The sequence below is a fragment of the Dermacentor albipictus genome, chromosome 1, assembly GCF_038994185.2.
Source record: "Dermacentor albipictus isolate Rhodes 1998 colony chromosome 1, USDA_Dalb.pri_finalv2, whole genome shotgun sequence".
NCBI classification, from domain to species: domain Eukaryota; kingdom Metazoa; phylum Arthropoda; class Arachnida; order Ixodida; family Ixodidae; genus Dermacentor; species Dermacentor albipictus.
The window spans coordinates 4,310,459-4,328,399 of record NC_091821.1 but is presented as its reverse complement, the minus strand read 5'-3'; the positions used below and the strand labels follow the sequence as shown (position 1 = coordinate 4,328,399).

The window sequence follows — 17,941 nt, the reverse complement described above, 5'->3', positions numbered from 1 at the left end:
GAAGGCAAGGGCGTATAAAAGAAGTTGAAATGGAAACAGTTTCGGGTTTGTGGGAACATTATCGGGAGACAAGGTTTCGTCAACTTCCTTCTCTCTGTGTGGCCTGTTTCTTGCCTCGCGCAAGAAGTATCAGTCCTTAATTAAGCGAATGTGATTATTGGAGTAGCGGCCTTTTGGACAAGCAAATATTGCACGCAACTAAACAATGAATACCTGTTTTTTGCTTGACGCCTGATGGAGTTCAGTGATCCGACCGGAATTTTCGGTAATATCAGTCGTCTACACTGCCAATATAGAATCAATACCCTGCAGCAATTTTGTTGATGTGCTAACAAACAAGAGTGAAAGTACAAGCCTAATGACTTGCCAGAAATTCATTCTTTTGTATTTCTGACATCGAAAAGGGGAACAGTGTGGATAAACAAGAACACCCAAGTTATACATCAACGAGCAACAGCAGCCAGTGCAAGCAGCGTTAAAGAGAAAACCGAAAAAGTGCTAACAACGCGACATTGTAGTGGATTATTCGTGTCATCGTAAACAATTATGTCGAAGAAACAAAATATTCCTTGCAAATCCGGAATACATAAATGTTGGAATACGAAAGTAGGTGAAGCAATCGAATATCAGTGCAAAGCATTAGGAGAAAACAGACACCCAAAAGAGGCAGGGCTATCGGAGTAGGTAATAGATGAAAGAGAGGATTTATTTCAATAGAAGGAATGGCATGTGCACATCTTCGTGCACGAGGTATTGAAACGCTCAAGTATTCACTGGGATTCAGCGGCTTTCGAGAGAACCGCGTCCAAATTTTTCTGAAACAGTGTGAAATGTCTCGGCAGAAAAAAACACAACGAAATGGAATAGCCCGCAATCAGGGTCAAATTTCAGGCCTAAATCGTGCTCAAATATATTAGATGAAATGAAGTACAGTCATTTGTGAGCAGCGAAACAACCATCTTAGAAAGTCAGAGAAGAGAGACTGCCGTCAAAAAGGAACTGGTCTTTTATAATCCCGACCCACCAAATTGCACGGCAGCAGTAGTAAGAGAATCAGTGAGCCTAACTAATGAATTCAAGCCAAAAAGCAAATAAATGCTTTTAATGTCACTGAGAAAATGTACGGAACAAGCTAATCTTAGACACTTGGTAAGCGCAGTGGGTGAAATTAATTCATGAAGGAAATAGGCACAATTATAAAAATAGGAAAATCACACGCGCTGTGGGAATCGATGTAAGCGAAGCAATTTCCGTGCTGGATGCTTTGATTGACGATAATTAGTGGCGATGTTGACGGCTAGAGCTTAATTTCTTCAACGTTTAAGCTAACATGAGAGTGGTGAGTTGATGTTAAACGTTACCTTGCGTGCACTACTGCTGTTTGTCTGCGTAGTACACAGAACACACAGGGAGAGCTGTTTGGTTAAGGCGTTGTTGTGCGCCATATTTTATAACCTCTCAGAGGGTTGAGCGTTGTCATTGCCTCACATGGCACATCGCATTGTGGCAGAAGTATTAAACTTGTATTGTATTACGGGGCTATACGTGTAAAAACCACACTCGGATTATGAGGCAATCAGGCAAGCCGTAGCGGTGGACTCCTGATTATTTTTGACACTATGATGTTCTTTAACGTGGCCCAAAGTCTAAGTGCTTGTGCGTTTTCTATTTCGCCCAGGTGGAAATACGGCTACCGCGATCGGGATCAAATCCGCGACATCTAGCAATGCCATAGCCGCAAAGCTAACGCGGCGGGTACCGAAGTGTTGATTTTACGGTCGACAGCTTCCGTAGGGTCTCCTGGACCCTGCAGCGCGCTTTAATTAATGCGGCTCTGCTTCTGCACGCACTGCGTAAGTTGCCCGCTTGACATTTGCATAGCGTCAAATTTCTGAAATAGCAGCAACGTACTGTACTGCACCTTGAACCTAAGCTTAGCCTGTTTTCTCACAACCGCTGTCATGTAGTAGCGGGGTTTCCTTGCCTTCTCACGTAAATTTCCCCTCTCTTGTATGGGAACTGCCTCTTCTCCTCCCTCTCCTTCTCCTCTTTACAGTTTTATCTATGTGCCTTCTGGCCTCGCACGTTAGTAGAAAGGGAAGCGCTGCAGTTTCTGGAATGCTTCTGAGGGGAGTCATGAATAATTACACCTGTCAAGCGGCTAAAGTGGCAACGGCCAGGGAGCTTCAGAGGGCATTGTGAACATTCGAGGTGATGGGGTGAAAACGAGTTTCTCCCGCTGCCTTTCCTCTTACTCGCGCCTGTCATCTATATACACGCTCTGAACCACCCCCGAAGCGGTGTGCGCGACAGCAGCCCACAGCAGCAGCAGCAGTGGGAAAGTCAATGGAAGAGCAAAGAAAGCTTCACTCTAAAAAGTTAGAGGGGCGTTTCACTTCATGAGCGCGGGGGACGCGCAAGCGTGTGGGTGCTACAGCGCACACGAAGCTATCGACCTTCGGTGGGCCTAGACGCCTACACTGTCCTCATCGCAGCCTCCTGTGTGTTACAGATGCGGTGCTACTCGGCACATTTCTCGTTTCTGTTGCCAAATACCAAGGTGGTGTGAACCACCGTCGATGTAATCTTGGCGCGAGAGTGCGGTCATCCGTGGTCTCAGGGATTAATCGCGACGCCCTTTCCCAATACCGTTTCCCGCCGCAATCAGCGCAGTGATTCTATTTTTTCCCACCGTTGCTTGGCTCCACCACCTTCACGCCAGCGTGACTTTCCCTCACTGCGGTGACGTTCAATTTCATCACTACTGCCGGGAAACAAGCCTGTGCGAACAATGGAGGTGAGGTCACCGGAAGTGATACGACACAGATGCCCCTGCCGCTTACTACGCTGTGAAGAAAAGTGAAGTGTTAATTCATAGTGTGTATGCGATGGGCTTGGTGTACACTGGGAGCCATAATATGCCCTATGAACCGTTCTTTCAAAAACCGCCTCCACCGTAAAGTGATGTTTTCTTAGCATGGTCACTAGATTTCTTCGAACGCGGTGACATGCTTCGTCCTCTTGGTGTTTGTGCTGCGAAAGCTTTACATGCTCAGAAGTGTTTCTTAACTGAATTTCTGGTTCTTGAAAGGTGAACGCAAGATTTTGTCCTGGGAAATGACGTTTTGAAAACATGCAGGTCATCTGGTCTCTGTGGTACCAGTGAGCTCTCTGTGAACACATCTTTGGCCCAGGAATTGTTGGTGAAAGAACGCGTCAACAAAATACATTTTCTGTTGCTGATGTAGTCACGCTGCCTCTGTGGTCAATAGCGTATGTTCCTGACATCGCTTCTGTTGATACGAGTGGTTCATTTGAGGCCGTGGTTCAAACACTCACCGATTTCTGTGCTAAGAAGGACATATTGGTGCCTAGTAGCGTTGTGTCTGTGACCAATGGAGCCACGTCGTTGTGGTCACTAAACTGTTCTGCCTTGCCTGTACTACTTCCTAAAGAAATGAAGCTCGCTGTCTTCGAAGACGAGACGTGCAGTTCGGTAACGGTCTTCTGCGACGACACGAATTTCTCAAAGGAACAACCTATCTCCCCTATTCAAAATTCACAGCATGTTCACCAAGTCTCTGTCTTCACGCCTTGGTACAAATGCTATATCGCTATCATGCCGCGCTAGACTTTTTCAAACGGGAAAACCATACCACTCTATCATGTTCACGCGCTCGCCATCGCATTTACACCGGCTCCGCTCACCCTATCCGGCAGAAGCCTTAAAGAGTGTTTTCATCGGAAAGGAAGATTATTGAGGAACAAGTGCAAAATATGTTAAAGAGGTCGCCAAGAAAAGTACTTGAGCCCGTGGGCAGCGCCACTTGTCCTGGGGAAGAACAAAGATGACTCATCGATATTTTGCAGTGATAACAGGTGGCTAACCACGATCACAAAGAAATATGTGTAACCGCTCCATCGAATCGATCTCGTCATAGACTGCCTGCATCCTGCTGCCTATCTTTATTCGCTCGATTTACCATCAGGTTATTGGCAGATGCCTATGGACACAAACTACAAACAGAAGACCGTATTTGTGACACCGGACGTTTTGTTTTAATTTAACGCTGTGCCGTTCGGGCTTTGTAACGCGCCTGCCACCTTTGAGAGATTCAGGGACATAATTCTTCGCGGACTAAAGTGGAACATTGGTCTGTGTTACCTGGATGATGTCATTTTCAGCCGTAGGCTTCAACAGCATCACTCACCTTACCTTAGTGTCTGATTGCGTGCATATAGCTGGCTTGATTAGATACTCCGGAAAGTGCCGGTTTGGTGAGCGCCAGACATCGGTTCTTGGCCACGTTGATGCAGTGCGACCTGACCCGTGGAAGACTGAGGCAGTGAGTCCCTTCAAACCATAACAACCTGCACCAGAGCTCCGCTGTTTTATTGGATTGTAATCGTATTTTCGCCGCTTTGTCCCGAGACTCACTGACATTGTGCATTCACTGACACGTCTGTTACAAAAAGATGTACCCTTCAGTTGGACACCAGAATGTGAGTCGTCGTTCTGTCAACTCAAGTTCCCGCTTACGGACGTTATCTTGCATCACTTCGGCCCTCCTTCCTCTACCGAAATCCATACTGACGTCAGAGGCATAGGCTTCGGAGCAGTGCTCGTACAATGATACAATGGCGCAGAACCCATTGTTGCTTATGCCACTCGTTCTCTCGGCATTTTCTGAGTGAAATTTATCTGTAAATTTTAGGCAATGGCCCAACTCGCGCGATCGTAAGTGACCGTGGTCGGCAGTTTATCAAACCCCCGGAAGGCAAATGCTAGTTTTAGTTTCAAGGAACATATGGAACTTTTTTCTTTATTTCTCTTTTTGTCAATCTTGAATCGGGCGAAACGCGAGAAGTCTTCGAGCGTCCGTCCAGCTTATGTCCGCTCACCCTTGCCACTCGCTCAGCGTTATCAAAAGCTGGATCGCGCTTGTTCATCTGCTTCTGTTGTCCTCCCAAGTATGAAGATGGGAAAGACAAGACAGAGAAGCTATATCAGGCGTGCAATGAACAGATTAAGCAGGAAAACAGATCAACCAAGCGTTAGACGCAGATGGCGAAATTAGGGCATCACATGTGTTGCGCTGCTCTGTGCTGTTCTAACACCGGGAATTCCAGTTCTGCGAAGCTTTCAGGTTTCGTAATGACAGCAGGTAAGCAGAAGTATTTCACTTTATTTTCGGAGCAGGCATTCATTTTGCTTGATTTAACCAGTTCTGTGCAAGCCTGAGCGGATTGACATAGGAGTAGTGTCGCTCAACCCATTTTTCATGACGGCAACCCATTTGCATGCTGTAGGTGAAATATTTGCACCGGATGGTTGAGTTCGTGTTTGGTGGGCTATACATTTTGTGCACTCTTTACTTTCTCGGCACATACACCTACAGCCAGGGCTAAAGTAAAAAAAGAAAGACACAACCGTGATGTTTTATCAAATTTCAAGAGCAATGACGGCAAAAGGATGCACGCAGGTAATTTCTTGTTGCGTTTTGATGCACCATTACTAAGATATCTTACTAAACAAGGTTGAAGCCCTCGTTTTTATCTGAATTTAGGTGCGTATACGGTACCATAAGCTCCATTACGTTGCTTTAGGGCACAGCTTCGGTGTGTGCAAGTTTTTGAGCACCTGTATTATACACGAGGCGCAATGTTATTTGCTTTGCGGGCAAAAATATATTTAATAATATCTGTAATACAAGTATAGAATATTTTATGCTAGTTAAGTGCAAACTGGTAATTCCCTTGCGATGAAGAGTGCTATTAAGTATTTTTTTGTGTGAATTGTCGGTTCCTTGCATTGCTGTTGTGTCAAAGCAGTGTCCTAATACTCGCCGTGCTTTTCTGTATTTATGAATATGACGCAAAGTATCACAACAGGCACATTATATGCGCTTGTAAGCGCTATAGAAATACGGCCCCTGATTTGGCATGTAGTTCTAATAATGAGAGCAATTATAGGCTACTTCCTGTTCATGCAGGTGCATGTAGCCAGTTTAAAATTCATTGGGTCCTTACATATATTGTCAATGAAATACATGTATTGTGCACTGCCTTCTTTCTGTAAGCCACAAAATGTGTCTCCGTCATAACATAGGCAAGGAACCAACTAGCCCTCATCAAGATCTTATTAGTGATAGCCAAGTTCCATGTGATCAGCTCGCGATGGCTAATTTCCGCATTGGTTTGAATCTTCTGGACTTCTGCCTTCGCTCTTGATCTACAAATTTCAGGTGTGAATGAAAATTGTTTCTGCAGATTGACGCTTTCGCAACGCGTGGAGGTCAGCCTTTTCCAGCACGGAATGTATGAATAAAAACAAAAATGTTCAACTTTTCCTTGCGTTGAGTTTTGGCTGACTGAGAATCGGCCTGCTTTAGTTGACCCACTTCACAGCACGCGAAGAAAATTAACGAGTAATGGTGCCAGGAACTTTTTTCCTTATACAGCCCCCTACTATACTGCTGACTAGTTGAACTGTAGCAATAAACTTAACCACAAGTTAGGAATTTCAAAGGCATTACTTTCCCGAAATGACGAAATGTAAATTTTACCCGCTATTATTGGTAGTTAATGACGATTTGCTATATAAATATTCTTCGTTCTAATTGCTGGACACTGGTGTGTACGAGCGCTGTCCCAGTGTTCCAAAAAGGAATAGAAGCTTCCAATGTAAACGCGGTAGAAAACAAGCACTCAGTAAACACGGCAGACTTCAGCGGGTTCTGCTCCGCTATTTGGCCAATGTCGCCGCGTGGCCCGCTGATCTGCAAGACAGCACGAACACAGCCCGCTTGCAGGCGAATCGGGAAAGGAGCGCTTCGCAGCAAGTCTCCTCCTCGCGGCGACGCGCTCTCTCCCTCTCCCCTCTGACCTCATCACTGACGTCATGGAGACATTGTTTTGTGCCAGAATTATTTCCAGCTGGATATCGGGCCAGCGGTGGAAGCGGCTCTGCCGCCGCGTATCTGCGTGGGACCGAGTGTCCTAAGGGAGGCATAAGGAGTTTCCGCCCCCTGGTTTATCTCCGGCTCTGTAGAAGAGTTTCCCCGTTTGTGCGGTGCACATTCACTATGCCCAACTCCGTATCGTCCACACAACAACGGTCTCGTTGAACGGATGAACCGAACGACGCCGAACCTGTTGGCTACGTACGTGTCCTGTGACCACAAGAACTGGGATGACATATCGCCATTCATCACGTATGCGTATAATACAGCGAAGCATGAAACAACTACACCACGCGTCTACTGCGTGATAAGATCTCCAAACTTCCAGAAGTAAAAAAAAATAGCAACAGCTCGAACATCTTAGAAAAGCTTAAAAAAAAGCCTTGTCCAATTTTTATGAAACTTTAATACAAATACCGACCATTGACTATTTAATGTAGTACTGTAAAAAAACATCTTGAGTTTTGCATGCAGTAAAATAGTTAGGCTATTTAAGACCCATGTATGGTCGTCCCAAAGATGTGTCGTGTTCTAAAAATAAATTAAACATCGCACTCATACTGAATTCTGAGCTCATCGTTTTTGTTGTAGTAAAAAAAAGTGACTCGGGTTGTGTCTTTTTTGCCTCTATTTAGTAATCGAATAATCTTGAGTTTTCACGGCTGCTGCATCCGTATTCCTACAAGGGTACGCTGAGGTAGCGAGCACGTGAGAGCGCGTAAAGTTTTTGAACTCTAGTCATGCGAACATATTTCTGGCATTGATTTCTAATTACATGTCCCATGTGCTATCTGAAATGCTCCCCGTGCACGTGAGCAATGCACCAGCCCAGTGGTAAAGTGCTATGACGCCGCTGCAGTAAATGAGCAAGCTGGATATGTTCGGATGAGGACAGCCGGGAAATATGTCCCGAATGTTTTTAATTTTTACTTAAAATTTTATACTTTAAGATGAAGTACTAATATAAAGGAGATATTATGCTTGAAAACTTTGAGGCCCTCTAAATGAAATGCATCACGACAATGCCAACATTACACTAATCCATAAGAAGGGTGATGCTAAACGATTGAAGAATTAGAGGTGCGCTAGCTTGCATTTAGCATAGGTTGAGTATTTTATAAAATATTTACCAAGATAATTTCCCAAGAAAATAAGGGCAGCACTGGACTTTAGTCAACCAAAGAACCAGGCTGGCTTCAGGAACTGATACTCTAGAATGAATCACATCCATGTTATTAATCAGTTTATTGAGAAATCCGCAGCGTACAGTAAGCCTCTCTATGGGATTTCATAGATTACGAAGATGCATTTAATTCAGTAGAGATACTAGCAGTCATAGAGGCATTACGTAATCGAACAGTAGAGATCACTACGTAAACATCTTGGAAAATAACTACAGAGATTCCACAGCTACTTTAATTCTCCACAATAAAGGTACAAAATTACCTATAATGAAAGTGGTCAGGCAAGGATACACAATCTCTCTAAAGCTATTCACTGCATGCTTGGAAGAAATATTCAAGCTATTAAACAAGGAAGGCTTAGGAGTGAGGATCAACGGCGGATATCTCGACAGCCTTCAGTTTGCAGATGACATTGTTGTGTTCAGCAACACTAGAGGCGAGTTACATGAAATGATTGAGGAACTTAACTGAGGAAGTCTAAGCGTATGGTTGAAAACTAGTATGGAGATGGCAAAACTAATGTTGAATAGCCTGGCAAGAGAACAAGAACTTATGATTGCCATTCAGCCCTTAGAGGATGTGCGCGGGCACGTTTATCTAGGTGAATTACTCACTGGGGACCCTGATCGTGAGAAGAAAATTTAGAGAAGAAAAAATGCATTGGATGCCACACGCATTATCCAACATGAGTGGAAGCTTACCACTGTGGTTGAAAAGAAAAATGCACAATCACTACATTCTACCGGTGCTAACTTATCGGGCAGCTACTTCGAGATTAAAAAAGAGGTGCGACAAGTTGAGAACCGCGCAAAGAGCGATCGAACGAAAAATGTTAAGCATAACGTTAAGATACAGGAAAAGGCCTGTGGTAGATCCGAGAGCAAAGAGCGATAACCGATATTCTATTTGACAAGAAGAGAAAAAAATAGACCTAAACAGGCCGTGTAATGCGGAGGACCAATAGCCGGTGGCCCATTAGTGTTACAGAATGAGTGCGAGGGGTAAGAGTGCAATCAAGGATGGCAGAAAATAGGTGGGGTAATGAAATTAGGAAATTTGCAGGCGGAAGTTGGAATCAGCTAACGCAAAACAGGGGTAATTGGAGATATCTAGGGGAAACCTTCACCCTGCAGTGCACATAAACATAGGCTGATGATGATGATGATGATGATAATAAAGTAGTACACCTTCACGTACTAACTAAATTAAAAAGGATGGTGTCGCATGCCCATAGGCAAATATGAACACAATTCACTGAATGACCGCGAACACTTCGTGTCAGAATGGTGGTGTAAGGTATTATATCGTATGGGTATCGCTTCAACTAAAACTAAGCAGCGAGAGCACAGTGCCCACATTGCCATCAGCCCTTGGCGCGTCTAGACTGTGTAGCTATCGTAGGTTACTTTACAGATAGGGTCCACGTGGTCACGCTGAGCCGCCTATACGTAGCCGCGGCCGAAGAACGCCCCTGCTGCATTGCTTGCAATGGAAGACTACGTGCTTCCTCCCTATCTTCCTTCCTTGCGCGCGCGAGACCAAGGTAACATACTTGCGGATCATGCTCGTGCGCGTTTCGCTCGCACCTACCACATACGGCTGTGGAGTACGGCTATAAAGACGCGGAGGCGACAGGTCAGCCCAGCCGTAAGACGGTAGTGGTTTATCTGTGGGAGCAGCAGGGCTCCAGGAGCCCGTGGAAAGCGCAGAAGCGCGCGCAAATGAAGGTGAAAGACGACGAAGAAGAGGACAGCATATATATATATATATATATATATATATATATATATATATATATATATATATATATATGGTTTTTCCATCTGTTTGTACGGGGCTTACAACAGCAGTGGAGAACGGTGCTTCAGTTTCTGTGCCGCAGTGTTAGCTTGAAGTTGCCTGAATGACGCGCTTGAGCGCAATGTGGAGGGAAAGAATCGATCAAGCATCCATGCGTCGTGGAAAGACGAGGCAGAATTATAGTCGTCGCGGGCACTGGGGTGCTTATCCTATAGTCCTTCTGAGAAGTCAGTTGCAGGGCTCCTGAAGGTACGAGGTTTGTTCTTTGTGCAGGGCAATATAGTTCCGGGCGTAACTACCTGATTAATGGCAGGATTGGTCTTGCATTTGCTTGATACATGATACGTTACAGAGATACGTGACGTGTGGTACCTTTGCGAAGGCGCCTCGTATACCGCCAACTCAGCAGCCGACGACGGGGCGCGGGTAAACACATCTCGGGGGGCATTCCGCTCTCTTATTGGCTAAGGAGTCTGTGAGGTTCCATAGTGCTGTAAACGACCCGTGACATGGAGTGCAGATATCGAGCTTTAGTTGAAATGCGCCGATTGACGCACGGGCAACGTCTCTCTACTGTAGCACTGCAGTGTGAGCGTCAGCCCGCTAGCTTCAGATTGGCACTAAAAAAAAAAAATCACTGGGGGCCATATTGGGACTGTAGGGTGGGTATGCGATAATACACAGAGCGTGTATTAAGGAGAAAAGATGAACATGCAAAGTGCAGTCTTTTTTTTTTATATGAAAATCGGAAAAAGGAGAGGCATTCGAATACTTACTTAATGGATAGGAGGGACAAGGCCACAGCCGCAGCGTAAATTTGAAGATCAGCGCTGATGTACCAGAAGTGTATAATGCACTGAAACACACAAACGAAAACAGATCTATACGTGTATGTTACATAATGTGCAATGCCTGTATTACAATATTTCAAAATGGGTAAGAATAGCAGACGGGCCAAAAGTTGCGTACATATGTGCCTGTATGATTTCCCCATGTAGCAGATATTCACTGCCGGTCCGGCCATACTTTGTGTGTATTGCCCGCATGTGTGTATTGCCAGCAGTTTTATATAAACCTTAACCTTGGTCAAATATGAGTGGGACAGAAGAACAGGTTGCCTAATGTGCACTTGAAGGAGCAGTTCGCTCCTCTCACTGGCGATGCAGTTTGAGCGCACATGCACTCTCACCCGATTCGTGACCTGATGACGAGAAAAACTGAACAGGCACAAGACCACATAAGGAAAGCGCTATATGGTGGGTAAGTCAGGCTTCTGTAGCCCTTCGAAAGAGTGAGCTCTCTTTCCTTCCTATAGTTTGGTGGAGGATGACAGTCACACGCTCACACATTCACACATTCACACATTCAAATCTTGGATGAGTTCTTTTTAGCTGTCTTGACGGACAGGCGTGTTCCATTTTTCGGATACGTACGCTTCAAAGGTAAGCATATGCGTATTTTTTTTTTCGAATATTTGAACTGTCAGTTATTGGCGCTTGTGTTGTGTTTATTAGCCGCTAAATTTTCTACAAGAGTAATTATTAAGGGAGAGGAAAGCTGAAAGGCCTATCTTACACACTGAATTGTGGTACACCAGATATTACAAGAATGATATACTAGTCTTGGTTGCTTGTATTATATTTGAGGGTAGTTTGCGTCTGGCCATGTAAGCTGAAATCCGAAAAAAGGAAAGTTCCTGTGATTCTGAGTTTTCAAATCAGTTGATCCTGAGGCACTTCTTCAAACACTTTATACAAATCTAAAAAAAAAGAAAGCTTAAACCTTACCGTACCTATCTAGGGATAACGCAAGAAAATGAATTGTGAGATATTTCGTTTCGCTGCAGAAGCTGTTTCAAGCTCTTTCTTGAAGCTTTGCTAGGATAGCGTTGTCTTCTAAAAATTTGTTTATGCTAATAAGAAAGTCTTGTTCGATTAGTTTACGACACGATGATGATGACAGAAATCTGTGGTTGTTTCCTAGTAAAGCAGTGACTTGGGCTTGTTGGTAAGACATCGTGAGGCTTATAGCGCGTTAAAAAGACAAGGACGAAGGTGAGACGATAGGTGAGATAGCGCCTGTGTGTGTCACGTCTCACCTTCGTCCTTGTCTTTTTAACGCGCTATAAGCCTCACGATGTTTCCTAGTGCTCGGTGGTCTCCTTTTTTATATATATGCTCAGTTCTGTGGTCTGTCCGTCATCTGGCGATTTGTCAAACAAGAACGGAGCACAAAAATATTAACTAGAAATGTAGTCACATATACGCCCTCACGACTGATCGAAACGCTTGAAATACCGTATGGCGCTTTAGGCTTCAAGTCCAGTAACATATATCAATACCATACTAGAACACGAACAAAACTCTGGGGTTAAATATTAGCTTAAAAGAAGGGGTGAACACGCTATAAAAATAAGTATTAAAATGTTAGCTAACTTCACTGTGTCCCGGACCAATGGCTCCGCAAAGAATATTTGCGATACCGATTTCTTTTCTCTGATAATGGTCCAAAGATTACTGGGGTCGCGTTAACTAACTTTTCACAGAAGCATGTCCAGAAATTTTACAGATTGGCCCTTCAGCCATCTTTTGAGGAACAGTGCACAAGCGTAACTCAATATGCAGATTTTAAAAATGAATATTTCAGTAGGCCGCCCGAATTTCAACAACCTGCTGGTAGCAACATTGAGTGTACGCCCTTTTACCAGCATGCCTATTTAGGACACTTAGTCGTAGAGTCCTTGGTGCGTTATAGCAGTGCCTTTGTCAGGATTAAAAAAAATTGGCTATAATGCCGCAGCAAAGTTACGCATACCCGCCGTGGTTGCTCAGTGGCTATGGTGTTGGGCTGCTGAGCACGAGGTCGCGGGATCGAATCCCGGCCACGGCGGCCGCATTTCGATGGGGGCGAAATGCGAAAACACCCGTGTGCTTATATTTAGGTGCACGTTAAAGAACCCCAGGCGGTCAAAATTTCCGGAGTCCTCCACTACGGCGTGCCTCATAATCAGAAAGTGGTTTTGGCACGTAAAACCCCAAGTATTATTATTAAAGTTACGCATAACTACCGTAAATTGCAGCATTTCATAGTCGTGGTCTGGGAAGCGCGGCGTCACTTCCCTTGTAGAGTAACTTTCTAATCTGGACCACCAGTGTGTCCCGAAACGTCTAGCTGGCCTACGCTTCCAAAGCGTCGAAGGCTGACCCAAGCCGTCATCCGAGCTATTATGAGTAGAGCTGCTTCCTTGTCGACGAGTACGAGGTTGGAGCAACGGAAGAGGGGTAAGAGAAGCAAACAGGTAAAGACAAACTCGTACCTACAGGACTTGCGAGCGCAGCACGTGTTACGTCGTAGCACGCAGGTGCATTGTTCTCGGGGCACTTCTACAAGAGGACCTAGCACGCTAAACCATCCTGGCCAAGCAGAGGGATTCCATTAAAAACATTTCGTCTTCCCTAGATAGCCTCCTAGAAAAACAGGTAAAGTCGCATTCAACCACTCCGGTGCTTTGGAATGGAGGGAAGCGCAGCCTTGGGCAAGGACAACGCCAAGCACACGTGCGGCCCCCGAGCCGATCCTGGAAAGGGAGAAGCAAGCACACCAGACTCATTTTCTTGGAGCGGAGGGGGGTCAATGACCCAAGCTTACCAGAAGGCAAACCCACTTCCTGTGCTGGCATCTTGCGCTGAAATTCTGGGAAACCTGTCGTTTTGCTCCCATGAGAAACTCCACCAGTTCGTTCACACTGAAAGACGCACAAGCCTCGAAAGACGAGCTGCACCACGGTGATTCGCTTTCCCATACAAATGATAAAGTCGTTCATAGACAATTGACCACAGTGTTTGTTGTTCAGCTACTACGCCAAACGTAACAATATACGCATGTTATTAGAAGGGCGTACCAACTAGAGGTTGCTCAGATGTTGCAATTCGGGCTGTGTTTTGCAATATGCTTTCTTTAAATGATGCCCACTGAGCGTCCCATGGAGTTACACTGCTGCATTTAGATGGATTCCCACAGATGGCCATAGGGCACTGTCCAAAATTCCTGGGTATGTATGTGGAAGCAGTACTCTTTTGACAACACTCTGATAATGGGTGAGGTTACATTGCTCAATACCTATCAGACTAGCAGGAGTACACTGCTTGTTAAATTTTATAACTTCACGTTTGATATGAATAATGTCGCGAGTCATCTAAGGTTCCCTTTTAAAATTTTTCACTTTGGTCTGTGCAAATTTAAACAGAAATCGCACATAATTTAACTTGAATCCAAAGTTATCAAATATGCACGCGCATTCCCTAAATCGGAAAGGCACATTTCCAGATGCTCTTATGTATTGATAGCATAACATGGCTAGCATATCAGAAGGGACGTGAAGCACACGAGACCGTAATCAGAGGAATCTTGTTCCCCAATTTCCATGTTGTAATCATTGAAATTTCGGCTAAAGAGATCACTGAGCTGCAAAACCGCCGAATGCGTGTCACGGGTACTGTTGTGAACGTGATGCCGAAACCTTAGTCAGTGCGCCTACTGGCATAAGGACCGATCTAAGACGCTGTCAAACACCTTAAGTAGGTTTAGATAACGCATTTGGCAAAGTAATTTTTTTTTCAGACATTAAATACTGCTGACCACTTAGATATTCTGAAGTGGCGTCTGCAGTCTGTGCTACCTAATTAAAAGAAAGCTAGGACCCGATAAGCCACTTTGATCCAGAGATATGCCTGTCTACTGATGCCTGTCTGAATGCAGCCTATAAGTTTACCTACCACTCGTGCTTGCGTGGGAGGCCTGCCCTTAACATGAAGAGTGTGAGAAAGGAAAATATGTTATTACGAGGTATTTCGCTGTGCAGCCACGGTTCAGTATAAACAATAATGTGTGCAACCATGTCGCAGAAGGAGCCTTAGAAGAGCCTTAGCTTATTTAAGTCCAAAGCATTTTCTTTCGCATTGTCAGAAGTAACGTGATAGCAGTGTTACGCTCAAGGACGTGATTACGTTATATGATTTTCTGTGTCCAAATAATGTCGGCAGGTACCAGAGATAGTGCCGTCCGTAAATGAAACTTAGTGCAAATTAAGGCGGCCACATTAGCTAGTATTACACATAGTTTGAGCTTTCTTTATTTGCCGACTGTGTACATGGGCAAGGCCGAGGGAAAAATATATGCATAAGCATACTGACGAGTACATCGGCCGTGAATCTCGGCAGCAGTCGGCCAACTTGTCCTAGTAGCAATACAAAATCATCGCAAAAAAGCGTTTCGTAACATTCTGCATCAAAAACATCGACAACACGACAAAAAGAAAGCATTAACACCATCACACCTAATTCAGTAAGCTGCATTACCACATACGCGTAAAGTGCATATGTCCTCCTGGTTAATAAAAAAAGAAAAAAAAAACGTAAGAAGCTAGAGAGTTTATCAAACACGCATTAACCATACACAATTAGTATTCTTTGAGCCCTTAATGGCCAATGCAGTAACGCATATTGTGTTGGAATAGACAAAAGAGAATAAAAGAAAACGACTTCGAGACTCAGATTAAAAGAGAAAATGTTTGTAATATGGACACAGATTTTCGATACAGATTTACACCAAGCGTACGCAAGGTATTTCACAAGCGCGGCAAAGTGTCCAAGAGGCTTTGGTGACCATCAGAAGTTGTACATGCACATCAGAGTTCGGCACTTCTGCTGTTAAACACCTCTACATTCGAACAAATATTGGCGAGCTCCTGTAATGTCTTCGAAGATAACTTGTAGGTACGTAGGTATTCCTTCTTATAGGAATCAAGCAGCTTAACAAGATAAAGTTCAAAATGTTTAACACTGTAATTTTCACCTATAAGAGCAGTGGGGTCTTTTACAGAAGATTTAAAATTATTTGCAATACTTTTTTTTACTGCCAAATGTTCTTTTTGTTAACAATAATAGTTGTTCACTCACAACCCTTACTGGGCACGATTAAGGTAAGACAAAACGGGAGGTGTGAAAAAACGTTAGCTTTATTAGGGAGCAAATATCGTGTTACGATTGAAAAAAAACTGCAATTTCAAGTAAACACCTCATACTGTGCGCATTAAGTCTGCCCCATTGGCTTGTACCGGACATAGTGGAAACAAACACGGGATGCAGTGAAAATTAAGGCGGCCGACAGCGGCAGATGATGCACGTGATCTCTGGACGGGAGCTGCAACACCTACACGCCGTTCTTGTCTGCTACCGTTGTCATTCCGTTATGGTCATGCCGTTGCCTTCATGACATTGGGATTCTCCTTTCGTTGTCATGCTGCCGTCATTTGACCTCCGTCTTTTTCTCTGTCGCTGTCACTGCGTTGGCACATCACCTCCATCACGTCGCCACCATTCCATAATTGTCATGCCATTGGCGTTATCGCATCACCGCAAAGTCGCCGCCGTTCGATCCCCGTCATGTTGTCGTAGCGATTGCACTGCCATCAACACATCCTTATCATACCTTTGTCGTGACTCCGCCATCGTGATTCTGCCTTTGTCATTCTTTGTCGTCGTGTAACCGTCGACATACGGTCGTCGTCATACAACTGTAATGATTTTAGCATCATCAGCCAATTTTCGTCATGCTATCGTCTTCATTTAGGCTTCGTCACAGCATGACGGTCCTCACCTCGTGGTCGTTATGTCGCACAGACTATCGTCGTCATTCCAGCGTCATATAACGGTCGTCATGTTCCCGTCGTCACACAATGTCGTCGTACAGTTCTTGCCAGCGTCGTCCTGCCGTTGGCGTCACACTTGTTCGTCACGAGAAGACTCTCGTGGGTGTTGCGATGGAATAGTGCTCATCCGTGCTCTTTCGGGCGAAGCGGCAACAAATCGAATCCGGCCAACCATTCCTGTTACAGGAAAGGAGTGTTTGGCATCCTAAACACCCTGGCGTAGTGGTGTAATGTAACATGTTTTCAGCAGAGGGATCGATCTAGCCACTTGCGAGTGCGTATCGTAATTCAGTACGCATAGGCCGCGACTATCTATAATGGGTAACATTTATGCAGCCGAAGAGGCAACGAAGAGAGCACTTGACAATAGTGCTTTTGAAATGAAAAGTATGCCCACTCATTCGCTTCGTGTGTATATTGCAGCGAAGCTGTATATGGCTAGAGTTCAGTACATTTTTGTTCTCCGTGAACAAAAACATCACCAGTGGCTCACACTCTCGTAAGCGTTCATGCTCCCGTAAGCAAGCAAAAAATGCAATGGCTCATAGCCCCCGTAAGGTTCATGGCTACACACTTTGTGTGAATTGGCTGCCACGAAACTACCCCGGTTGCCGTTGTCGCTGATTTGAATGTGGATGTGTCGGTACTAAAAAGGGACCGGTTTACGCGTTCCACGTTGCATACACGGAACGCGATGCCACACCGACCCGGCCCTAGCGACCACCCAGTGGCGTACGTGCCTCGATTTGACATTATCAGAGAATGTGATTGCAGTTGCGAGTGAAATTATGACCACCAATCAAGACAATAAAGGAGTGTGCGTAGCTTTCGTCATGATGGCTACCCATCAAGGCAAAAAATAAGTTTGTATCTTTGTTCAAAATTAGGTGTCGCCTCCACGTCATCTGCTAAACAGCTTTGCGGGTCAACCACCTTCACAGAGTTGAATGGCTTATGATTTTTCCAGAAACGCTTTGCATGGAAAAAAATAATCGTGAATAATTGTTTGTTCCTTAATTAAAAGAAGACTGTGAGTGTTGACAGAGAGTCATCTTAGGTAGACCTTTTGTGCGTTTTCTTTACCTGTGAACAAGCTATCGCTATTGCGAGAGCCGTCATTTCATTGGATTGAATTCAATTGAATTTATTCTTTCTTTTTTCATCACAGAAAAATTTGAGAAAAACTGTCTAGACCACAGCCAGAAGATACACAGAACATGAAGGTTGTGTCACTGCAATTAAGAAAAAAAAAATGTTTTACAAGTTAGACTGCCAAAGAAACGCTA

General features: G+C 44.6%; 1 protein-coding gene across 2 annotated transcripts in view; it reads right to left on the bottom strand.

Annotated features, from left to right (window-relative positions):
* Positions 1–17,941, bottom strand: part of LOC135919115 (nose resistant to fluoxetine protein 6-like) — a 360,507-nt gene that overhangs the window by 85,469 nt on the left and 257,097 nt on the right. For both annotated transcript variants that reach the window (XM_065452846.1, XM_065452847.1), the window contains exon 10: positions 10,723–10,802. In XM_065452846.1, coding sequence (XP_065308918.1) covers positions 10,723–10,802 — 80 coding nt within the window. The remainder of the gene's footprint in view (positions 1–10,722; positions 10,803–17,941) is intronic.